The sequence below is a fragment of the Mchenga conophoros genome, linkage group LG16, assembly GCF_057382185.1.
Source record: "Mchenga conophoros isolate Kocher_MC1m ecotype Shallow Benthic linkage group LG16, M_conophoros_male_GT1.1, whole genome shotgun sequence".
Classification (NCBI taxonomy): Eukaryota; Metazoa; Chordata; class Actinopteri; order Cichliformes; family Cichlidae; genus Mchenga; species Mchenga conophoros.
In genome coordinates, this window is record NC_140541.1 from 25867412 (window position 1) to 25893471 (window position 26060).

Here is a 26060-nt window from a genome sequence, read left to right on the forward strand (position 1 = left end):
TCGGAGGAAAGTTGCCCCGCATCCCGCATCATCCAGCTGCCTCCTAGCTAGATGATGATGATGCAGGAAATCAGAGGAAATGCGACTTACGCTGTTATTTCACTCTGTTCATCCTTCCTAAGAAATGTACTTGAAGATAGGTATTTATCTTACAAACGTAGTAAAATCCCCACATGAACAATCTTTGCATCCTCAAATGTACAATAGAATAGTTGGTTGGCTACAAAGTAAGCTAGTACACCTGCTTTAAAATTTGCATGTCTCTTATGGTGGCCTGTTTGACCCATAAAGGGCGTAATTGGATGAGTCAGTGCAATCATAATTGATATAAAATAGCAAAAAACTATTGATGGAAAAGGAAACATGACTTATTGTTTATTTAAAACAGTAATAAACCTGTAGGTTAGTAAGCAGAGGAGGCATGGTTATAAAAGAGTGCCAGTCTCTCCAAAAATCAGCATAACTGTGTAAAAAAATAAAGATTATGTCATGTTTCTCTTTCAGATGCTCTCATCATCTGTAGGACAGTGAAAACCCCTCCCCTGCTGCTGTGGGTTCAGATGGCACCATGCTGGATAACACAGTGATCAAGTAGAGCAGCGGTCTGCTCAGACTGTTGGTGTAGTTTTAGTCTTTCCTGACTCTGACCTTGATTCTGATGACATTCCAGTTGCTCCTAAACAGCAGAATAAAATGACAGTTCTTACAAATGTCCATCCAGGTCCATGCCTTTAAATTTAAAGACTTATTTCTTTCATTTATTTCTTTTTGAAAATCATGTCTGTACTTTAATGAGTTGAGTCACTGTAAGAAAAGTTAATATGAGAATGTCCTTTCAGCTCCTTGTACAACTTGATGACAGACTCTGGTTCAGATATTTTTTGGACATTTACTGCCACGTCATACTAGGTCAAGTACACTTGATCTCTCTCTCTCTCTCTCTCTCTCTCTCTCACACACACACACACACACACACACACACACACACACACACACACACATACACACACACACACACCACACAGTGGAAAGTGCCCAGTGGATTTTTCTTCACACAGTGAAGTTAGGAGTAAAACACAGTCTTTCAGGTTAATTTAAGTGGTATAAGTATTGCATTAATTGTTTACAAATTCACAATATGCAAATAAAATCTTAATCGAAAACCATTTTTATCATCAACTGTTAAAGGTGTTTCTGGGTCTCCATAACGCTCCAATGTTATCTGGAGCATTATGGAGGCATCATTACAGTAAATTAACTGTATAAAAAGTGAACCATATGAAGACGATTCTGACATGAGCGATGAAACAATAAGTGTAAGGACACATGAAGTATATGAAAGTATTCATCGGTTATCCGATAGTAAAGCTTGTGTTTGGATCACATTACTGCAGAACAATTAAAACATGCTAGTTTAAGGCTAGCTCTTCTTCTAGCACTCTGTTTATAATTCATGGCATACCAGACTCAATGATGTGTATTTTTCTGAAGGACAAAGCTGGAAAGCGAGTTGTCTGGATAATTATGGTGCTAGAAAGAATCTTGTTTGATAGAATTAGTGTGTCTTTTCCCTGGATAATCAGTTTGACTTCAAACCAAAGCACGGTACTGACATGTGCATGAAGGGGTCAAGGGTCAAGTGGCTATCTTGTCATTCCAACCATGTGCAGTGGTACGGTACACAGTGAAACAAGACAACATTCCTGCAAGACCATGGTGCTACATATGACACATAACAGACAATCAACACAGGACTGCATAATGTGCAGTGTGCAAAATTGCAAAAAACAAAACAAAGACAGTGCAACATCAGACAGAACAGAGCGATACAGACACAAGACAGTACAGGCACAACAGTGCAATAGAAATGTGCAAAAGACAGCATTGTGCAAAAAGTCACTTGGTGTATGAAGGTGTCTCTGTGTGTATGAGATTGTGCAGATAAGTGCTTGGTAGTGACGTGTATGAAGGTGTGCGTGTGTGTGTGTCAGTCCAGTCTCTGAGGGTTCAGGAGTCCAATGGCTTGGGGGAAGAAACTGTTTCGCAGTCTGGCAGTGAGGGCCAGTACCTCTTGCTAGAATGGCAGCAGGGTGAAGAGCGTGTGTGAGGGCATGTGTTGGGTCCTCCACAATGCTGGTGGCTTTGCGGCTGCAGCGGGTGCAATAAAAAGTCTGTGATGGAGGCAAGAGAGGCTCCAATGATCTTCTGAGCTGTTCTCACTCTCTGTTGTGAGGTATCAGTCAGGGTGGGATTTTGTCTCCAATTTTATTTAATTTATATGTTGATGATTTGCCCATACAGCTGAGAACCTGTAACACTGGATGTATGTTAGGTAAAACATTGATAACTCATCTTACATGTGCAGATGACCTGGTTGTTTTTAGTTTGTAGTGCTGAATTACAGCAGCTTCTTAATATCCGTACTGAATATGGTGTGCTATATGATATAAACTACAATGCTATCTTGATATGTAGAACCAAGCAGGATAAACAGCTAAATTTCCCTGTGTTTAAACTGTCTGACGATACTCTTGAGGTTCATAAAAAGGTGAAATACCTCGATCACTTTATTACTGATTAAATGAATGATGATGACATATACAGACAATGCTGTAAGCTCTATGTGCAGGCAAATACTATTGCACACAAATTCAGCTTCTGTTCAGTTCCAGTTAAAGTGGCTTTGTTTAAAAAGTATTGCGCACCACTATATACTGCCCCCTTGTGGTCATCTTACAAGCAACGTAGCATGCAGAAGCTGCATGTTGCATATAATGATGCAATGAGAATCCTTGTAGGATACCTAGAACTCTTAAACTCTTAAAAAAATTAATGTTCACTTTTAGATAACGACTGGATGGCTCTAGTAACAGTATAATTTTAGCACTCACAGTGTTCCCATTTTTCATCCAGTTGGAGGAAGCACTGGTTGAAGTGTTTATGTATTTATTGATTTCTTTTAAGTAATTGTGTATTTTACATATATAATTGTTTTATATCTTTATAATTTTTATTAAGGCTTAAATGTTATGGGTTTTTTTTCACACTATGGCCATAAAGTTTTGCAGCTTTTATGCAAAGACATGTTTGATATAATGACACTTGAAAACTATTGTTCATATGCTCTTTGTAATCACATTTGCTATTCTCTGCTCAGATCCTGATCCTCGACGGTGTGCCTGATGTAAAAGGAAATCTGTCAAAACATATGGACTTACTGCATGTCCTCTCAAACATAGAATTAGACCTCTGGGGGCACAATCCTCACAATTTATAAAAGATAAAAGAAGTGGTAAATCTTTGCTGTAACATTCAGTGAAATCACATCATGAACACACACACTGTCATTATTTAGTAAGTACGCTTTATTTCTCAAAAGTTTTGGGTACATGATTATTAAAAAGAGACAGTAAAATTCCAAAAGTAACTATAGAAGTATTAGAAAGACTGGGAATCAGTTTACAAAGGTGTTTGAAATATGAGATTGCTGTTTCATCATTTCATTTTATAAGTAAAATTGAATAAAAGTTGAAAAAGTTTCCATTAAAATCTTTTGTACTTTTATTTCCAGAACAAAACTACTACATTAAAACCCCTCAAACGCCAAATACTGCATTAAATATTTTGTTTCATCTAAATGCTAAAGAAATCTTTGCAAAAAACAAACTTTTATTGGAAATTCATACGGTATTGTTTTGGTCCTCATTATCATAAATCATTTAAATTTAACAATACATACTTGGGTCACAGTAGTAGAACTTGCTTAAAACATAGGAAAGTAAATATTTCTAAATGTATATAAAAACACTAGTGAGTAAATAGCATTGACATAAATAAAAAACATTTTTTCTTTAATATTTTCTGTGATTATTACTGTGAAAAATTAGACAACTTGAAATGATTTTGGTTGTGATGCTAAATAATATTTCAGCTTTAGATTGTAGATATCATCCTTTTAACACGTCAAAACACAGTCACACTAATTGATAGTCCATCTGTCTTAAATCCTTAATTCACATATGCTTCTATTTTATTAAGGAGCTCTGATGCCTTGTTCAGTGCCAGCATTTCATTCTCTGATCTGAATCGTCCATTCGGTATGTGAGGATATGGATGACAGTTGGGATATTGAGTCCTTTTGGGATCCACCCCGAGTGTCTGCAGGTTTTTCACAATCTCAGGCAGATCTCTCAGTTGGAGGCTGTAGCGGGAAACTTGTGCAGCAGTGGCTGAAATTGAGCTGCTGTTGGGGCGTTGTCCATTTCTTTTATAGCATGCTGCTATAAGAGACTTTTCCACTGCTTGATGGACCTTAAACAGACACCACTCTGTGCTCCCTCCACCAGTGTCTTTGTGAGCTGCATTGAGATCGCAGCGAGCCTGTCTACACCAGCGTCTGGCCTCTTCTCTGTCTGGCCTTGGGACATTTTCATTGTGGGTCCAGAAGTTGTAGGAATGGAAACCTCTATAGCCTCTAGAGAACCTCTCTCGACTATTTCTGTGATACCTGGCCTCCTGATTCCACTGTTGATAGAAGCCTCTGAAATTTGTGTTTCTGCTTGAAAAGGTCGATCCTGCAGCTTTGGGTTTGCTAAGCTCATCAATTCGATTCTGTAAATATTTGAATGCCTCATTGGCGAGAGACTGGCAATCCGGATTTTTGTCAGGGTGCCACCTGAGGTACAGTCTCTTGATGGCTTTGTGCCTCTCCTCCTCAGGAAGCCTCCAGATCTCTGCCAAACATTTATCAATTTCCCTTTTAGCTTCCTCAACAGAGGCTGGTAAAGAATTTGTTGATGATTCAGAAGAATGTGGCACAGCTCCTGTCAGTGGTTCCAGCTCCATGCAAGTGTTTTCTTCTGTTTTTAGCGTCTTCTTCTGTGGTCCTGGCTCTATGCATTTCCTCCTTTCTGTTTTTACCTTCTTTTCTCGTTTAAACTGAAACAGATCGACACAGCTGACTTCAGTGGGCTCATCTTCTCCAATATCTATTTTGTATCTCCATGAATATCGTCCATTGTGACCAGGCAGTTCTTCAACAATAACTGCATAAATGTACTTGTCATCAATGCTGTAGCCAACATACTCCCCCTCTTCAAAGTTGTTGAGGACATTCATGTCCAAACAATCATGCCATTCTTCTGGAACCTCTGTCCCAGGGGCTGCTGGACTAAAAGAGGAACTTTCAGTTTCAGCACAGTCACGGATCTGATGTTTAGCCAAAGTTTTCCGAACATCTTGCAGATCATCACACATGAGGAGTTGTCCCAGCACTGGAAGGTGAACCGATGCAATTCTGTTCCCTAAAAGAGCATTAATCTCTTTTGTCAGTGTCATGATGACTTCATTTATTACCTTGACAGCCATGTCATCATTGTGCTTTAAGTAAAAGGTGCATCCTTGTTGCCCTCGTTCCACAAAAACATCATTTTCTTCATCAGTTTTGGGAAGTGGCTGTTTATTGAGCCAGAGTGTTGTTTTCAATGTTTTGCAGCAGATAATCTGTATACTGCCAAAAATCTTCTGACATATGTTAGAAGCATCTTCTTGTGTTATTTTGCCTTGCAACTGCTCTCTAATAAGACAAATGAATCCATATTTAAAGGCTCCTGAGGAGAGATGTTTAGCAAACCATCCACTAAATTCACAGCCAGTCCCAAGTTCACAACGCTGCATCTTTGATTCCACAACTCTTTCATCTGTGAAATCAGACAGCATCTTTGGCTGAAACTTCTGAGGCAGCAGTTGCAACAGCTGATGATGCTTGTATTTGTCGTTGCCCAAATAACATTCACTGAGTTTCTCAAGCAGCAGGAACTTGTTCTCCAGCGCTTCTTCCAACCTTTTGGTCTCAAACACTGTGTCGTTGTAGCAGAGTGTGGATGATGGGTATAATTTACCATCTACTGCAGGAAGATACAGAGTCTCAACATTTTCAAGAAGCGTCTGGTTTCCCTGAGCACTGATTAACTTAAACAACTGCTCAACAGCTCGTTTCACAGTTCTCAGCTGGTTTGAATGTAGTTTTTGTTTATCACAGGAATCAGCGTAAACTGCTGCCAAAACATTACAATATTGCTCTGCAGTAGCTTCGTTCTTCACACCAATTTTCTGAAAGAACGGTGCATACACTGCATCTTCTGGAGTAATCTTGTACAGATATGGTCTGAAGTCACGATCATAGGAGAGCGACAGACACACGTCATCAGGCCTCATAAGTTTTGTGTCTTTTTCAACCAACACAACAGGAAGACCAGCCAGCTGGTTTCCTTCAAATCTTTTTGCTTGCAGGTAAGCGTACGAACTTCTGAACACTTTAGCTCGTGTTTTGATCAGCTGGTCAGTTTCACATGGTGACTGACAGATGTTTCTTATGTTACTGGTTACACAGTTTGGAGGTGGTTCTTCATGAGCTCCTGCATTTTTCATCATCTGCACAAGTTTCTGTGTTGTATAAACTGGTAAGTGAATAACTGGTATTGAGGTCCAAATCAAATCTTGATGCTCTGGATTTTTCTCAATCAACGAGCCTCTAATTTTAACAGTAGTTCCTTCAGGAGCAAATGGTTGGTGGTAGTTGGACAGTTCTTTTCGAATCATAACTGGAAAAATGAATTTGATGTCAGCAATGCTTTCCAGCAACCTTTCCTTGTTGTCTTTGGGATCACATGCTTTATTTAAGGCTTCCCTGAAAAGTAATGACGATTTCAGTTTCATGTCTTTGAGTCTTCTGTTAACTTTTGCTTCTGATTCCAGCTGGTATGCAAAATGTATTATCTCGTCCGCTGACACAACATGCTTCATTCCAAGTTTTCTGACCAGCTCTTTTGCCTTTTCTGTTGTGTAGTCATCTCCTTCACACAGTTCAGTCCAAAATCTCTCAGGTACAAATCTCTCGTGGGGCAACATTTGTTTGTACAGCTCCACTCTCTCATCAAAGTAGTATGATGCAGGCTCCAGTCTACCTTGAGAACTGCGAATCAGTTTTACTGTCTTCAGTGAGGAGATGATAATTTTTCTTTCCTTCAAAGAGTAACGTAGTGACAGCAACAGTTTGAGGCTGTGAAGAATCTGTGACTCTGTGAGTTGGTGCACAACAGGTAGAATGAACTTCATGAAATACTCCAAATCATTCAGGACCTGAATGTTGAGTGTTTGTGACAGTGTGTAGTTCTCAGAGTTGTGTTTCAGAAAAATGTTTGTAGGCAGGTTGAACAAATCTGGAAATTTCACTGAATAAACACTGTTGAGAAAATAAACCTTTTTAGGTCCATCAATCCTCACTCGTTCACCATGTGTTGTTTCAAATATTGGTAAGGATTTGAGCTTCCTCACATACTCTTGGCTGACTTTAGATTTGGATAATCCCGATTGCAGGAACATCTGAAACTCTTTCATATCATCATTTGAAAGCTGGGAAAACTCTGAGCGATTAATGTTGTATACTTGATCCAACACTGAGCTTTCATCATCTACATCAAGAAGTTCATCTTGTAGACATGAATATATCCATCGATCCATCTCAGAGAAGAAAACATGATCAAACCTCATAAAACCAAGTTTGAAGAGGATGCCTGATATGTCTTTGTGTTTCTGTGAGGCAAACACAACACTTGACATGTGTTTCATTGTTTGCAGGAAGTGCTTGTTGTTCAACCTTGGACACACAACAGGTAAAATGTAGCAGTCACTGAAGAGTTTCCTCACATCACTTAGTGTCAGGCTTTGTTCATCAACTCTAGATGTTGGTAGTTTAATTTCACTTGTTATGAACATCCAAAGTGATTTCAGCCACTCCAACATTGTCTCATTTGGGACATGAAGACCACAGAGTGGATCAACATAGCAGTTCTTAAGAAGATGCTGAACAAATGGTTTCAAAGCTCTTGCTGCACATGGCAATGTTAACGTTTTGACAAAGTTAAAAGTTTGTAGAAGACGAATGTGCTGAATGTTTGTGTGATAATCTGCAAATGTTTCCTCACGGCCAAAGAAGAGATTTGCATATCTTGATATCCACTTGGGTGACTGGGAGTTGAAAACTGTCAATACTTTATCTCTTCTGAGAAGAAGTGGAAGCCCATCAAGTAAATTTGAATTGTCTTGGGTGACCTTTTGTGAGGAGAAATCTTTTAAACAAAAACTCAAGAGCTCTGAACATCTTGTTTCATCTTTGATCAAAGTGGCACTTATGGGTAAAGGTAAATCCTTATCTGTTTGGGTTGGATCATTGAGAGGCTTTGCTCGTAAGAAAGTCTGCACAGAGGAGGGACTGACCTCTTTCACTTCAACCCCAGCAGATCTGAAACTTTTCCAAATCCTCTGCATGTTTGTGGAATAAGGAACCAGCTTCATTCCAAGATCTTCCAAGATGGGCATCAGCTTGTAGTTTGTCAGGTTTGTCAGATAAGGGTCCTCAAGTGAGTCTGTTTCACTGACATTACACCAGTCAAAAGAGTATTCTTTAATTTTTTTATCTGCAATTTTCTGTGTTGAGCTCTTCATCACAGGGATTACATCAAGGCCTTTTTCTTTCAGTGATCTGTATACTCCATGTATCATTTCATGCCAGTCTGGGCAAACATCCTTGGACACAGTTGGCCAAAAACACAAGTATTCTGTACTGAAACATGAGCCAATAAATGTAAGGGAAACTTTCTTGACTGCAATGCTGCGCCTGATGTAATGCAGGAGATCTGCATAAAGCGGAGCAATGACGTTCTGTTTCAAAATCTCATTCCAGTTTGATTTCTTACTCTCCCCATCTTCTTTCCAAAGGCTTCTCCTGGCAGAATCAACCTCAAAGTTTCCATTGACATGTACTGGCAGTCCAGTTTTCCCTGGCAAAGGAAGTGAACAAAAGGCTTCTCCTTTAAAATCCATGAGGTATCCTCTTGTGTTCACACGTGCAGCTAATGATGCTTGGGGAAGTTTGTCTGATATTTTCAAGAGAAAATTGTATTTGAAAGAACCAAACTGTTCTGCAACAATCCACTTACTTTGTCTTTTATCTGAGGTGGAAATCACAGTTTCATAGAAAGTCTTGTGCGGTGTTACTGTTTTGTCTGATTGCAGTGCATTTTGTAGATGTTTTACAAAAGTATCTTTCTCGTCCCGACTTCTTTGTGGCAGATGTTTTTCAACCTCAAAGATGGTTTTAAGTTCTTGTGAATCTTCACTGATTTCATGGACTTTGATTTTGCAAATGTTTTTCAGAAAGAGAATTAGTCCTTCAGGATCTTCAGACAGAGCAGAGCACAGTTCTTTCATGTCGCGGTCAGTGACTCCTTGCTGTGATATTTTGGAGGTATTTGCATTTGTACCCATTCTCAGAGGTAATCTGAACATGGTGCCCTCTTTAAGAGAAAATTTGTCTGGAAGAAAGGATTTGTAGACATCTACGTACATTTCTTTGAACGTGTCAGCTAGTTTATAGCCAATGCCATATCGCTGGTTATTTGAATGATTTTCAATGTATTTTTGATTGGGGTCAGAAATGCAAAGTACTTCATCTCCTGTAAGGATCGAAGGGCAGTCAGTCAGATGGTAAACAGAGTTGAATCCAACTCCGTACTTGCCTATCTTCCCTGGGGTGCTGTGCTTTCCTCCCTCTCCCAGCTGTTGAATTCCCTTAATGTCAGCATCAGAAAACACTTTGTTGTTGAACACACAAAGTGCTGGACCCTGGAGATTGTTCCATTTCTTCCCAAATGTTTTTACTTTTCCATGTTGTCTTTTGTCCCAGATGAAGTGAATTTCTGTTGCTTCTGCATCATCAGCATTTTGAATGAGCTCTTTAAGGATGTCCTTCTTTGATGGATAGGCTGAAATTATGTTTTTAATACGAACAGTCAGCTGTTCCTGCTGTTCAAAGTCAAAAGCAAATGGTGACATGTCATCAACTATGTGGTTTTCCAGAGTATGATGCCTTGTTGTTTTGATTCCAAGGTGGCGAGCCATAACACGTGGGATATTCTCGTGACATAATGTGACACCTGAAGTGAGTGGCATCCATGGGCTGTCATTGTAAAATAGCTCACTAGCAAACTGCAAAACTCCATGCTCATTGGGTATCAGAAAGTCATCCGTGATTTTCAATTTGGCCTCAAAAATCCCTTTATTTAAAATTGTGAAGACAACTGAGAGATCACTTTTTGGTAGGGGCTTATTTACATGTTGAGCTTTTAATTCTTGCAACACAGTTAGAAACTGAATTTTTGTGAAATGTTTTTCAACACCTATACATGTCCAGAGGTTCCTGAAGCTTGTGAAGGCAGCTGGAAGTACGTGGAGATAGGGCTTTGCTTCAAATTGCCCGTTCTCAGCTACACGGTCGACATTCACAAATGTATCGCCAATGAGGATGAATGGAAATGAACTTGCCCAGTGTGGGATGCAAACTTTTCCAAAATGAGAGATCCACTGATCCAGAAACTTATAGCACTCAGATGCTATTTTGTAAAGCATGGATCTGTCAATAGAGTGTGCTTGTTTGCTTGTTTGGTGCAACTGCATAAGAACCATTTCTGGTTTTGGAGTGCTGTGAACTCCTAAAATCAGTAGAACTGGATCTGTGTTGTGTATGTTTAGATTAGTATGATCCAACACTGGTTGTGTCATGTTAACGAGAAGAGAGCATTTGTCACTAAAAACATCAGTGGGCCTTTTAAGTGTTACATTTCCTTCCATTTTTGCATCACCAGGTGAATATGCTGGAAGAAATGCAGTTGTCCTCAGTGTTTTCCAGTGGTGAGAGTCTTTATCATAAATGTGATTCTTCATCAGTTCAAAAAGGCACCTCAAATGCACAAATGCTTTCTTTTTGTCAATGCTCCAGGTTTTATTAATTGTGCCTGCTTTCTCTGTGATGTCTTCCAATGGGAGATGGTCATTTGCCATACCGAGTTCCAACAAACGCTGAATCCTTTTTGGAGATCTGTAGTCATTCTCAGATCCATCAAGCAAGCGTCCCTCTTTTGGTTCAAAAAGACAGGCCACTTTCCCTGTAGGATTCACAAGTTTCCTGACATGTTGGAGCTGTCCACCCTTTGTGGGTATGCATGAATAGCAGAGCAGCAGATTGTCAATTTCTTTGATATGAAGGTCAATAGCATGCAGCACAAGGGTATCTCTACTCTTTGAGTCCATTGTAGTTAGGTTACTGAACACTGCTTCTCTGTAGAACTTCTCCCAGTTCCAGGTCCTGTTTTGTAAAACCTTTTCTAGGCCAGCCTGTTTGAAAGTATTTCTCAGCCAAAGTGGAAGAGGAACAACATGATTGGGTCCTTTTGCATATTTCTGACAAACTTGCACTGCAAGGTCACCAATCTTTTCATCATTTTCAATGCTCTCATGAAGAAATATGGCATTGTTCATTGAGAACCATTGTTCTCCATCACTAAAGAGCTCTGGACCAACAGAGTCATCAACAATGGTTGAGTAAAGTGCATCCACTAAAGGCTTGAAAGTTTCACTCACTTTCTCTCTATCAGGCCAAAATGTGTGATAACAGTAACTCACTAGCTGTTTATTTTCTGACATTTTCTTTAGTGCCTTGAGTACAGTAACATATGCTGTCACTACTGGATCCTGAAGGAGAGCTTTGTTCCAGTCATTTTTCACTCCAGTTTCCCACAGACCTTTTCGGTTGCTTGTCACAGCAAATGTGCCATTTACATTGACAGGAAGACCTGTGTGAATGGGAAGAGGAAGGAAGCAAAAGGCCTGTCCAACAAGTTCTGTTTGTAATGTGGTGAATTTTCCAGTTTCTGGATGATTTTGCAAGGGCACAGCAATCCCTCCAATGGGCAAAGAGAAACTGGCCTGCTTGTTTTTGTGAATGGCCATTTTAAAGGACTCATCTGTCCCAAAGCAGTTGTACAGGAGCCAGAGCTGAACTTCATTTTCATTAGACTGCTGACTGGATATTTTCACAATGCTGAATTTATAGCAATTGATTAACTCTTTGCATTTACCATCAAGTTTCATCAGTGATTTCTCAGCATGACGTTGCTTGGACACACTGGTGTCATCAGGAATCTCCATTGCACTCACAGTGGTTTTGGACACAGAGAAGATGGTCTCTATTTCATTTTCTCTTGGTGGAGTTGATCCATTGTGTGGGATATTTTGGAGGGATAATGTAATGATGTTCTTTAAAAAGAGCAGATGGGTTTGTGAATTCTTAGAAAAGAGATGTTGAAAATCAAGGATATGGGGTTTTTGATACACATTTGTGCTTATTTCTGATTTGACAGCTTCTTCTTCACTTCGGAAAGGTAGTTTGATCAGAGTGCCTGGATAGGGTTCAGGAGGACTTTTTCTGGTAAAATTACAGTCAAAAATGTTTTCATATGATCCAAACTGACCAGGAAAACAATGAAAGAGTCGCTGTTGAGAGAGATCCAGCTTGATTCCAGGATTTGATTTATGTTTGATATGTTTTGTGAGATGAGTAACATTTGGATCAAGTATGAGAAGAGTGTTGCCACTAAGGATGGAGGGGACATCTGTCACATGATACACAGTGTTGAATCCAAGTCCAAACTTTCCAATTTTTTCCACTTTGTTTTCCTTTGAGGCTGAGCCAACTCTGACAATATTTTTCCAATCCTCTGCTGTGAACTGCTCATTATTAAAAGCCCAAAGACAAGGTCCCTGACAAAGAGCCATGTCAGGGTCAATCAGGCTTTCGGGGGCATCTCTGTGTACTCTGAAATCCACCAAGAACTTGCAAACATCTGCCCCAGCGTCCTCTGCATTCTGGATGAGCTCTTTGAAGATGTCACTGTCTTCATCGTACTCTTTAAGAATGTTTTTTATTCTCATTGTTATTGGTTCAGATTGTCCACACTGCTCTATTCCTATCTCCTCTGGATCAAGGATGTGGGTGCTGAGAAAACGAATTTCCAGCCATTCAGCCGCTGCTTTTGGGATTTCCTCATGTATGACATAAATTTCCTCTTCTCTGCAGTTTAGTTCTTTCAGTCCATTTTTGCTTACATCACAGAAAAGAGCTGTTGATCGTGGTTTAAGGGTAAATTTTCCTCCCTCAGCAGTGACTGGCACTGGGATGTCATCCTGAACTGTTTTCTTCTCTTTCCAGAGCCAGTTGAGAATTTCTATTGACACTTTGACCTCTGAGGAACTTGCAAATGGCGGCTGTCTTGCTTCAATTGTTTGCTGGATGGAGTACAGAATGCCCAAAATGTCTTCATTGGAAAGTACTTTTCTCAGGCCAAACCTCTGGAACAATGTTCTGTATGGCAAAAATTCACTTGGCACCTTCCCAATGTAAGAACTCAGATCTAGATTATTTGGGTATTCAAGAACCAGATCCTGGGGTGCAACAAACTGGTTCTGGGCCCATAGCCAGCATGTCTCATTGCCCATCATTGTAACAAATAGAAAGAGGTTGTCTTGCATGTGTTTGTAAATGCTGTGCAGCTGTCTTTTGAAGTCTACATCTGTGTCAGGATTAACCATTTCCAGTGCTTTTGATTTCAAGACTGACAGATTTTCAATCACTTTTTCAGGTGGTGGTAGGTCTTTGAGACCAAGTCTGTTGCTAACTCTGTCACTGAGCTTCCCTGTTAGTGGCATTACATGTCCAACAATGTCCTTATACACAGAATGTCTTATTTCATTTGGGCAAAACAAACAATACTTCTGAGATTTATCACTGAATTGTTTCTCACTTCCAGGTTGTTCACATGGGATCCATTTTAGCATTTTGAGGCAATGAAGTTGTTTGTGAGAAAACTTTGTCAGTAAATCATTACTTTCCACCATTTCCAACAGAACCTGACCTCTTCTCAGAGCCTCGATTTGTGAGTTCACACACAGTTTGTCAGTCAGCGTGGCAGCATGTAGCAAATGTTCAGGTGAGACATCTATCTCTTTATTCAGTAATCCGATTTCTGTTAAGCTTTCCAGCAATGTGAAATGAGTGTATGAAGGCGGTGGAAAGAAGTCTGACTCAAAGATGACTTTAAAAGTCTGAATTCTTGGATCAAAAAAGTCAGATGCCTTTTTCAGCTGTCCATTCACCTCAATGAAGCTCAAGTCCTTACAGCTGCATTTCAGGGATTCGTTTTGTGAGAAAAGCACCTTACCATGCTGTAAAATCCAAGTCATTGTTTTGTTAGTGTTGTCACTGCTACAAGCGCCTTTCCTTATGCTGTCAACAAGAACATTGGCTGCTTCGGCGGTGTCCAAGAGATGAACTTTGAGCAGCTGTAACAGTCTGCGGTCAGTCTCAGTAGAACACTGGATTATGGAATCAGGCATAGGGAGCTCTGTTGGTACTGTTAGGCCTGAGATCAGAAGCACAGCTTGTTTTGATTGAGCTGCAACACTGAATCCTTTCATGGTTTGAAACAAAGGCAACTTCAAGAGAAAATCTTTCTCTTTTTTTGAGAGCGAATCCAGATAAGAGAGATAATCTTTCAGTTCTTCTCGTGCTGTGTAAGAGGCAGATTTGAGTTCTGTGACAAGATGCTGGAAATCTAAATTCATCAGGACCTTCAAAACACTCCTTGGAGATGGGCACAGCACATATGAGTCAAGGTCTACATGCTTGAGCCACTCATTTCCTCTCACCACTGTGCCACCAACTTTGTTCACCAGCTGAGTTATTTGGTCTGGCAAATTCAGCTGTTTACTTTTCTGAAAGATCAGAGTTGTGTTCTGCTGTAGTTTTGCTACTGATACAGTCTGACTGCCAGACAGAGGACTAACTGGTATTAGAGGTATGTCAGTGAAAGGACTTAACTCATCAAAATGATTGTTGAGAAACCTCCAGAATTCTTGAAACCAGTCCAAAGGTGGATGCTGAATGTTGCCGTTTTCCCATGTAACAACGTTCTTCCCTGTCTGCTTCCAGTCTGGTGGCAAATATCTTCTTGTATATTCAGCTACACGGGATGCATCAACATTGATGATCTTGAAGAAATCTAAAGAACAGATCATAAAAATAAAGAGAGATTTTAAGAGCTGTGCTGTTTAAAAATGCATGTATGGTAGGTACAAATGACTTTCAGGTCTCTGCATACTACTTTGACCTACTTCTTCTGGCCATTTTTTTCAGATGGGCACTGCAGGCTGGAGTCAGATCATTTGGGATGAAGAGGTGCTTACAGAAGGGCAACAAGAGTCTGCACAAAATATAATTTTGTTAATTCAATTTAACAAAAACAAAAGTAGTGATATCTGTTGATCAAACTGTTAGGAGTCGTGTAATGGAGGCGTGGTCTTTTGCTCCACAGCAGGGGAGGGATGGTGCAGCAAGCCCGAGGACTAGTGCCAGTTCTCTTTCATAGCATTCGTTTCGTGTCTCACTATGGGGAACGCCTCCTGCGTGACCTCATCAGAAGCTCAAATACCATTACGCCAGCCCTTACAGGCTGGCTAGGTGACGCCCATGTCAGGAGGGGCCAGTGCCTCCCTATATAATAGGCTGACATAGCGTCAGATGCCATTCAAAAACCTCTTCTCGCTTCTCACAGAAGCCTGTAGACAACTGTGCTATTGGGTGCTAAAGCTAAACTGTCCACAGATTCGAGTGAACAACTCGGTCGCCGGGCGCTTTGTTCCCAGCTTTTCAGTTGTCCACTAGCATACAAGCAGTAGCAATACTGTTCTGTGACTAGTGCGGGTGCCAAGTAGCAATACTTTCACCCAGCGAAGTAGCAATACTTTCCGAAGGCGAAGTAGCAACACTTTGCTAATAAAGGTACCCCTAGCTTCACTATCAGGTAGCAATACCCTTCGACGCTAGCGGTCTTACACATTAGGTAGCAATACCTGTAGAAAAGTAGCAACACTTTTCACCCCACGTTAGCGAGGAATAGCAATATTCTCCGCTCTCGGTGTCAGCCTCGCTAACTTGCGCGACCCTCTAGCTAACCATGGCTACGAACCCTCAGCCCATCGCGACCGCTTTCCCGTCGCTGGAGGCACACGGAGATCGGGTGTTTTTCCGCGATGCTGGAGTCACCTGGGGAGGAGATGCTAACGAGGACGGAGATGAGTCGGCTGACTCGGAGCTCCTGCTGTCTAACGACGGTGAGGAGGAAGATTCCGCCTCCTTGGCTAGCATCAGCCGGGCTGCAAAGCCCTCGGCTACCGGCGAGGTTGAAAAACCATCTCCCCTGGATCTCGACATGCAGGACATGTGCAAGCGCGCAGCCGCTAGGCTCAACATCCCGTGGCCCGCCATACAAACGGAGGTTGTGAAGTCTCGTTTTGACGGTAAGAAATTGCCGAAGGCGAAAAAGACCGGGAAGCATGTGTTGCCTGTTTTCCCTGAGCTACTCGATGAGATAGCGGTGACGTGGAAAGCAAAACCTTACAGCGAGAAACACCCCATCGTGGGGAGCTCCCTGCTGGATTGTGAGGGGATGGAGTCTGTCGGCCTCCGCCAGATGCCACAAGTGGAGCCTTTGGTGGCGAGCCATCTTCACCCGAAGACGTCTCTGTCCCCATCGGCCCCATCTCTCCCCTACAAAACAGACCGCTTCCAGTCTAGCCTTACAGATAAGTGCTACAAGGCAGCGGCTCTGTCAGTAAGAGCCCACAACGCCTCTTCTATGCTAATGGCTTACCAAGCTGAGCTAGAAGAGGACATGACAGCTAACACAGATACCACAGTGTGGGAAGAAATCTGCGTTATAACTGACCACGTCCTCCGCCTCCACAAGGTAGCCATACAGGCTACTGGGAGAGCCATGGGCCTCATGGTTCTTCAGGAGCGAGCACGCTGGCTCGGGCTCACCAACCTGACGACCAAGGAAAAAGAGGAACTCCTCGACACCCCTGTCGTCCCTCACGGTCTCTTCGGTGCGGCTGTTACATCCATGCAGAAGAGATGTGAGGAGAAAAAGAGAGATGATGAGGCTCTGAAACTCTGCCTACCGAGGAGGGCCCAGCACGCCACCCCAGCAGTGCCGCGCCAGTCATTCGCGCAGGCAGAGTCTCGCCTGGTCCCCGCTTTCAGGATTCCCAAAGTGCCTAAGACGCAGGCAGCCCCCCAGGCTGCCGGGGCCCCTAAGAATCCATGGACTCGGAAGCAGCCTCCCCAGGCCAGACCTCAAGCGGCCCCTCCTCCTCCCCCCGCTACCGCGATCGTGGGAGAAGCGGCCGGCCTGACAGCCTCTCCTCTAGGCGGGAGCAAACCCAGTTTCCCCCCTTCATGGGCCACCCTGCCGCCTCCCAGTTCAACGGGACATGTCCCACACAGAGTGCTTAACTCGGGCCGGCGTTCCTGTCACCGGACCCGCCAGAGTGAAAGAGAGCCAAAGTTCGCAGTGTTGTTTCACGAGCACTTCTCTCATGCATTCTGTATTAAAAAAGCCCCGACACGCGCATCCAGGCAGTTTGCCGAAGGCGCTGTCGAGTGTTGCAAAACACATGAAAAAAATCAAACATGCTGAAAAACAGAGCACCGTCTGCCATGACGCAGCCCGTGGAGACTCGCGTTTCCACGGCTGTGATGATGCAGATGAGCCCGTCACCTCGCTCGCCTGTGACAGAGGTGACGGGACGCCGAAATGGCGTATGTTTCGCGCTGCGACCACAAGGGGGCGCCGAAACGCCATATTCGGTGGAGTGGCCAGTGAGCGCTCTGTCTCTAAACATGGAGAGCTGGGCCGTCTGCACTCAGTCAGCATGGGTGCTGAGGACACTGAAAAAGGGCTACAGGCTGCAATTCAGTGTCGCTCCACCACAATTCAAAGAAATTGTTTACTCTTGTGCTCCGGGCGAGTCTGCCAGTCTCCTCCTGGAGGAAATTTCCACCTTGAGAGACAAAGGAGCTGTAAGAGTTGTCCCTCCCGAGGAAATGCACAGCGGATTTTATTCAAGGTATTTCCTTGTGCCAAAGAAAGGGGGGAGGGGGATGAGAGCCATTCTGGATCTCCGTGCCCTGAACCGACATTTGAGGACATATAAGTTCAGGATGTTGACGCACGCCTCACTGCTACGGTTTGTACGAGCGGGCGACTGGTTCACATCGATCGACCTGAGGGATGCTTATTTCCACATCCCCATATATCCCCCACACCGAAAGTATCTGAGATTTGCTTTCCAGGGGATGGCATAGGGGGGTCTGGGGTCCCCCAAGTTACACACACTGGCACACAGACTGATAGTCTGGAGCAGTGTCCACCTGCTGTCACTGATAGCAACTTACGTGCCGGGGATCTTGAATTTTGGAGCAGATCTTCTCTCCAGGGGCAACCCGCTGTACGGAGACTGGAAGCTTCACCCGGAGGTGGTGAAGCAGATCTGGCTGCGGTTCGGTCAGGCGACGGTGGACGTTTATGCATCCAGGGCGAATGCCCAGTGTCCCCTGTTTTGCTCGCTGCACGATCAGAGAGCCCCACTCGGGGTGGATGCTCTGGCTCACGAGTGGCCGAGAACCCTCCTCTATGTTTTTCCCCCAGTGGCCCTCATTTCTCCAACTCTGGCCGGAGTGAGGGAGAGAGGTCACTATATGACCCTGATAGCTCCGCACTGGCCAGGGAAACACTGGCTGACAGAGATTTTTCAGCAGCTGTGCGGCCCGCCTTGGCCGTTGCCACTACGCAGAGACCTCCTGTCTCAGGCACAGGGGGAAATATTCCACCCCCACCCAGGGAGGCTAGCTCTATGGGCTTGGCCCGTGAGTGGTTTAACCTGAACACGGTGGGGCTCCCTCATAGTGTTATCGACACTATTCAGTGTTCCAGAGCATCGTCTACTCGGACGCTATATGAGCACAAGTGGCGTGTGTTTGAAAGCTGGTGCTTAGAATCACGGGCCATCCCTTTTCAGTGCTCTGTGGCTGTGATTCTGTCGTTTCTTCAGGCCCTGATTGATAAGGGTAAAGCCTTCTCCACCATCAAGGTGTATTTGGCAGCGATTTCAGCCTGCCATATTGGTTTTGAGGGTATGACTGTTGGCCAGCATCCCTTAATATGCCGTTTCATGAAGGGTGCACGGCGTAAATTGCCTACGTCTAGGCCGTTGGCTCCATCGTGGGACCTTCCCACAGTATTGGCTGCGCTCTCCTGTTGCCCATTTGAACCCCTGGAACAGGTTGAGTTGAAATTTCTGTCCTTGAAGACGGCTCTTTTAATTGCTCTAGCTTCTGCTAAGCGTGTGGGAGAGATCCACGCTCTCTCAGTGCATCAGTCATGCATTCAGTTCTCCTCGGATAATACGAGGGTCAGTATGCGGCTCAATCCTGCCTTTGTCCCAAAGGTTGTCGGCACATGTTCCCCTATAGAACTGTCGGCCTTTTGCCCACCGCCTTTCTCCTCAGAGGAGCAACGGCGGCTGCATACCCTGTGTCCAGTCCGTGCCCTGCGCATTTACATGGACCGAACCCAGAGTGTCAGACAAAGTGACCAGCTGTTCGTGTCCTGGGCTAAACCACATATGGGGAAGCCTGTGTCTAAACAGCGCCTCTCCCATTGGATAGTAGGGGCAATTGCCCTGGCCTATACTAGCAGGGGCCTTCAGCCCCCTGCTGGCTTACGTGCGCATTCCACTAGAGGTCTGGCAACCTCATGGGCTCTCTTTAGGGGAGTTTCTATTCAGGAGGTGTGTGCAGCTGCATGCTGGACCTCACCTCATACATTTGCTAGGTTTTACAGGTTGGATGTGACAGCACCTAACCTAGCACATTCGGTCCTCGGTGCAGGTTCTTCCCAGGTGGGGGCCTCTCCCCTGTGAAGTGCTGTTGGGGACGGTTGTCTTCTTAACAGGCATGTCTGGCAATCCGGGAGTCAGTATTTCTCCCATAGTGAGACACGAAACGAATGCTATGAAAGAGAACTTAAGGTTATGTATATAACCCCGGTTCTCTGAGTAGCATGAGTGAGTGTCTCACCAGACCGCCCTCCTTGCTATGGAAGCGAGGAAGAGGTGGGCTTGTTTTGAATGGCATCTGACGCTATGTCAGCCTATTATATAGGGAGGCACTGGCCCCTCCTGACATGGGCGTCACCTAGCCAGCCTGTAAGGGCTGGCGTAATGGTATTTGAGCTTCTGATGAGGTCACGCAGGAGGCGTTCCCCATAGTGAGACACTCACTCATGCTACTCAGAGAACCGGGGTTATATACATAACCTTAAGGTAGCCTGGCAGGGCACGTGCATTCCAACTAGAAAAAGCTCCCCTTTTTTAGTGACACTGGGACTGGGAACTGGAAAGTTTGCTGGCCGTTGTCAGAAACGTAAAAACGAAACTGTTCACTGTAAATGAAACTCTTCACAAGCACCCTGTGCCTCACAAGCAGTGTTGGTCAAGTTACTTGAAAAAAGTAATTAGTTACTAATTACTGATTACTTCTCCGCGGCGGTCAGTGGGGGTTGGGGTTCCTGTGAATTTCACATTCCCATGGCAGCTTGCTAGGTGCTTGCTCAGTTTAATTTTTCGCTGTAGAAAGAAGTTTTCATCCCACACAAAGTGTACAGCGGATGCTAATGTTTTTGTCATTCTTTACAGAATCTTAAAGTAATGTCAGTACTTCCAAGTTTTAAACTCTACATGGTCGTTCTCTCTCCTGCATTCCATACTATTCATTGTTGATCTAGGAACGTCTGTTGCTGCCACGGACATCGCACATGCTTACATCATTGTCATGAGACACTCTCACAAACAAAATTACAGTGGTTTAGTAATGCAGTAATGCAGGGTGTTTACGGGAAAGTAACGAATTACTTTTTTTGCAATAGTACTCCTTAAATTACTTACTACAGATTACAGTAATGCGTCACTTGTAACGTTTTACTGCGCATCTCTGCTCACGAGTCATGACTTGGGTTTACAATTTCATTCAATATATGAATATTCTTCGAAATCTTATAAGCCCAGTGGATCTGTCCACCTTTTTTGGTGAACATAGTCGAACAGTAAATCAGGTCTTTTTGGATGTCTAATTACCAAAATTTCTGCTGCAATTAAAATGTGGCACTATGTCACACTATTCAGCTTATGTATGCTTTATTTTGGTTTTATCAGACGTAACGATAAGTGCTAGTTTTGCCTTAAATGTAACAAAACAATGGAAAAACTTGCCACTCAAAATAATAAAAAAAATGACAACTTCAGTTATACTTTATGTAACATTTATTTTAAATATTGATAGATGTATGAAAATCCTACCTTGGAAATTCATGGCTGTCAATCAAAGCAGTGTCTTCCTCTTCGTATGTGAAATATCTGAAAGAGCCATCACTGAGTGGAAGGAGGTGAAGACCCTCAAGTTCTTTGTATTGTTCATCACCTAAAATGTACTCCAAAAGACTGAGTTTGTCATCTTTAGTGATGTTATCCACACCGGTCCTGTGGAGAATGGCCCTGAGGAATGCTGGAGTCACATGTTTTAGGGTAGTAGGGTTTGGGTAGGCCTCATTTATAGCCTTTGCAACACTAGCTGATAAAGTGACAAGATTTTCTCCACATGACACTAAAGCCCTTTTAATGGCAGACAATATGTTGGTGCTTGTTGGACCATTGCAGGGGAAAACAGCTTCTGATGGAGAGATAAACTGTCTTTCATCTTTAGCAAGAGAGAGGGTGGCCACGTTCTGTCTGAATAAGTGATGAAAAACATCCAGAGTGAGAGCATGCCATTTTTCTTTGTGTTGTATCTGAGTGAGATCTGGCCACAGATTGTACACAGAGGAAACAGGGAGGATAGATTTTTGGGCAAGTTTAATGGCATCTTGAATGATCTTGATGTATGCTTGTGGAAACACCTTCTTCATCAGCATTTCATTCCACAAAGCATGTTCATCATGTCTCTGGTCTTCCTCTTGCCATTTGATGTGTCTTCTATTGTCTGTGAGGCCAAAGCATGCATTGACATAAACTGGGAGTCCTGTCTTATTGGATTCATTGTTTGGAAGGGGGAGAAAGCAGCTCAGTCTGCTCTGGCTACAGTCTCTCTTCTCACCACAGGGGAATGCCAGGTCAACTTGAGGTAAAAAGCTCAACTTCTTTGTAAGCAAATCAAGATCTTCTGCAACGCCCTCTTTCATGGTACATGTTGTCAGAAGCCACTTTGTCTCTTTTTGGTCTTTTGAACTCACAGTTATAACTTTGAACCTTGTTAGACCCTCAGTGATTGACTCCTCTTCTGACACCAAAACATCATCTGTGGGGACTGAAGATTTCACTTCAAGTCTGGTGTTAACAGCTCCATCTTCACTAATATGTAACAAGGACACGGAGGTGACATTTTTCAAGAAGAGGAGGCTCAAATCTGCATCTGCAATGAAGCTATCAAAAAGCTCAACCACTTTATCTGAGTCATACAGATTATCAGAAATCTCTGATGCTTCATTACGTAAAGGAAATCTAAAAATTGTCCCATTGAAGTGCTGATCCTCCATGACAACTTTTGACCATCCATGGTCACACACATGTGAGACTATATCTCTAAATGGTTGAAACTGATCATGCATATTCAGCAGAACTTCTTGGTCTTCAGCATCATCCAAAGACCACCAAAACCCTCCATTTCTCTCTCCAAATATTTTTTCTTGGGGATCCATCATGCCAAGATGCTCTGAACTGAATATACTTGGTACATCTGTGGACAAAGTAAAGAAAGATATGTCAATGTCAACTGTTTATGTTTTCCTTGCCATGTGTGCTAATTATAGATAGTTTCACCTGTTGTGTGATAAACGGAGTTGAAGCCGATTCCAAACCTCCCGACTTTGTTTGGGTCATCACGCTTGACACTCCTTCCAGCCATCTGAATTCCTTGCCAGTCTTCATCAGTGAATGTGGCATTGTTGTAGGCATAGAGAGCAGGACCTTTGCAAAAACAAAACATGCTCATGGTGTATGTTTAAGGTATCTCTGCATTACATTGTTTTCGGAGCTGTGGTCTGTGGGTTCAGGAGGTAGTGCCTGGAGGCTGGCAGAGCAGCTGGGACTGATCTGGCAATTGGTTGGGCTATTTCAATAGCTAGCTGGGTCCAGATGAGAGAGGAGTGCCAGGAGCAAGTCAGCTGAAAATCTGAAGACTTGGAAAAACTATAAATGAAACAAAACGAGCCTATCCTGACCGCAAAGGGGCATTAAAAAGGATACATCTCTACACAGGTTGGCAGTCTGTTGCATAACCATTCAACCTCATTGTCACACCTATGGCCAATTTAGAGTTGCCATTTAACCCAGCGGTCCCCAACCCCTGGGGCACGGACCGTGAGTCGTTTGGTGAGTTGAGTCTCAGGTGTGAAATGTATGTTTTTCAGGGTTTTAATCGGTTTTATTCATTTTTTTTTTTTATCGTTTTTATTGTTAACTCTGTTTCACTGGGTCTTTTCCCATGTGTTATGAACAGTGATGGGAATAACGTCATTACAAGTAATGGCGTTACTAACGGCATTACAAGTAACAGTGTCAGTAACGCCGTTACTAACGCTGTTACTTTTTTCAGTAACGAGTAATCTAACTAATTACTATTTCTATCGTTACAACGCCGTTACCGTTACTAACATGAAAATGTGGTCGGGTTACTATTTGTCAACAAACAGACGGCTGAAGCTGTGTTCAGCTTACAGCATCTTATATCAGTTGCATGGAAGTAGCTGTCTACGTAAGTAATCCGGGCGCAACAGCTTTAAGCAGCTCCGCGCGCCCTCGTGAGTGACTATCACTTTTTGGCACAACACCTGGAGCTAAGGGGGCAAAACAATCGCATGAGTGCTGCTGTTTGGCTGAGGAAGAATAAAGTAGTCGTGGTAAGCCAATCATATGACCACTTCAAGATGACAAAGCAACAAAGTGATATATACCAGTTTTTAATTGTGTTGATAGGCCATGTAAAACCAGAGTCATGATAAACAATATATACGTGGCGTTTTTCCCCCAATAGTTTTGTCACGTTAACTGTCTAAGGACAGCGCTAGCAAGCACTCTCTGCTTATGACCAAACAAAAAATAGCCCGTTCCTGTTGGTGGAAAAATGCACCATGTCGACCACTCAAAAGTCATATGGCAACATGACATTTGGTTGTTTAGGAAGAGGGGGAAGTTTTAGGAGTGACGGCAGGAGAGAGAGAGAGAGCGAGTTTTGAGTTGTGAGTTGTGAGAGATTTGTGACGTTTAGCATGTTTGGAGTGTGTAGTTAATGTGTTGTCTTGTGTAGTTAGTGTATAGTGTTGTGGATAGTTTTGTGTTGTGTGTCAGAACAATGAGGCGACTGCTGTCTCCAGGTAGAGAACAGGAGTGATACACCTGCTGTCAGGCCTGCAGGTATCAGGCTGTGATGTTCTCCTTTACAGGGAGTGCAGAATTATTAGGCAAATGAGTATTTTGTCCACATCATCCTCTTCATGCATGTTGTCTTACTCCAAGCTGTATAGGCTCAAAAGCCTACTACCAATTAAGCATATTAGGTGATGTGCATCTCTGTAATGAGAAGGGGTGTGGTCTAATGACATCAACACCCTACATCAGGTGTGCATAATTATTAGGCAATGTCCTTTCCTTTGGCAAAATGGGTCAAAAGAAGGACTTGACAGGCTCAGAAAAGTCAAAAATAGTGAGATATCTTGCAGAGGGATGCAGCAGTCTCAAAATTGCAAAGCTTCTGAAGCGTGATCATCGAACAATCAAGCGTTTCATTCAAAATAGTCAACAGGGTCGCAAGAAGCGTGTGGAAAAACCAAGGCGCAAAATAACTGCCCATGAACTGAGAAAAGTCAAGCGTGCAGCTGCCAAGATGCCACTTGCCACCAGTTTGGCCATATTTCAGAGCTGCAACATCACTGGAGTGCCCAAAAGCACAAGGTGTGCAATACTCAGAGACATGGCCAAGGTAAGAAAGGCTGAAAGACGACCACCACTGAACAAGACACACAAGCTGAAACGTCAAGACTGGGCCAAGAAATATCTCAAGACTGGTTTTTCTAAGGTTTTATGGACTGATGAAATGAGAGTGAGTCTTGATGGGCCAGATGGATGAGCCCGTGGCTGGATTGGTAAAGGGCAGAGAGCTCCAGTCCCACTCAGACGCCAGCAAGGTGGAGGTGGAGTACTGGTTTGGGCTGGTATCATCAAAGATGAGCTTGTGGGGACTTTTCGGGTTGAGGATGGAGTCAAGCTCAACTCCCAGTCCTACTGCCAGTTTCTGGAAGACACCTTCTTCAAGCAGTGGTACAGGAAGAAGTCTGCATCCTTCAAGAAAAACATGATTTCCATGCAGGACAATGCTCCATCACATTGTGGTGGAGCAAGTACTCCACAGCGTGGCTGGCAAGAAAGGGTATAAAAGAAGAAACACTAATGACATGGCCACCTTGTTCACCTGATCTGAACCCCATTGAGAACCTGTGGTCCATCATCAAATGTGAGATTTACAAGGAGGGAAAACAGTACACCTCTCTGAACAGTGTCTGGGAGGCTGTGGTTGCTGCTGCACGCAATGTTGATGGTGAACAGATCAAAACACTGACAGAATCCATGGATGGCAGGCTTTTGAGTGTCCTTGCAAAGAAAGGTGGCTATATTGGTCGCTGATTTGTTTTTGTTTTGTTTTTGAATGTCAGAAATGTATATTTGTGAATGTGGAGATGTTATATTGGTTTCACTGGTAAAAATAAATAATTGAAATGGGTATATATTTGTCTTTTGTTAAGTTGCCTAATAATTATGCACAGTAATAGTCACCTGCACACACAGATATCCCCCTAAAATAGCTAAAACTAAAAACAAACTAAAAACTACTTCCAAAAACATTCAGCTTTGATATTAATGAGTTTTTTGGGTTGATTGAGAACATGGTTGTTGTTCAATAATAAAATTATTCCTCAAAAATACAACTTGCCTAATAATTCTGCACTCCATGTATAGTAGACAGAAATTTTTGGAGTTGCACAAATAATTTGTGTGGCATCTTATTGAAAGCAGAACACCTGATTGTTATATAAATATTTTGAAATGGTTATAAAAAAAAGGGCTAAAAGGTAAATAGCTGCAAATAACTTTGTTGTTTGCAAAACTTGTGCCTATGATTTTAAAAATGACAATTTATATTTGCATTTAAAGTTATGAAA

The 26060-nt window shown here is 42.9% G+C and overlaps 1 protein-coding gene across 1 annotated transcript in view; it reads right to left on the minus strand.

Annotated features, from left to right (window-relative positions):
- Nucleotides 1-3181: 3181 nt before the first annotated feature.
- The window catches only part of LOC146556925 (sacsin-like), a 28869-nt gene continuing 5990 nt past the window's right edge, over nucleotides 3182-26060 (minus strand). Inside the window, exons 5-8 of the mRNA XM_085250702.1 lie at nucleotides 22666-22812; nucleotides 21151-22582; nucleotides 15067-15155; nucleotides 3182-14954 (exon numbers count right to left, since the gene is read on the minus strand). Of these exons, the coding sequence (XP_085106828.1) occupies nucleotides 4009-14954; nucleotides 15067-15155; nucleotides 21151-22582; nucleotides 22666-22812 (12614 nt within the window). The 3' untranslated portion in view covers nucleotides 3182-4008. The remainder of the gene's footprint in view (nucleotides 14955-15066; nucleotides 15156-21150; nucleotides 22583-22665; nucleotides 22813-26060) is intronic.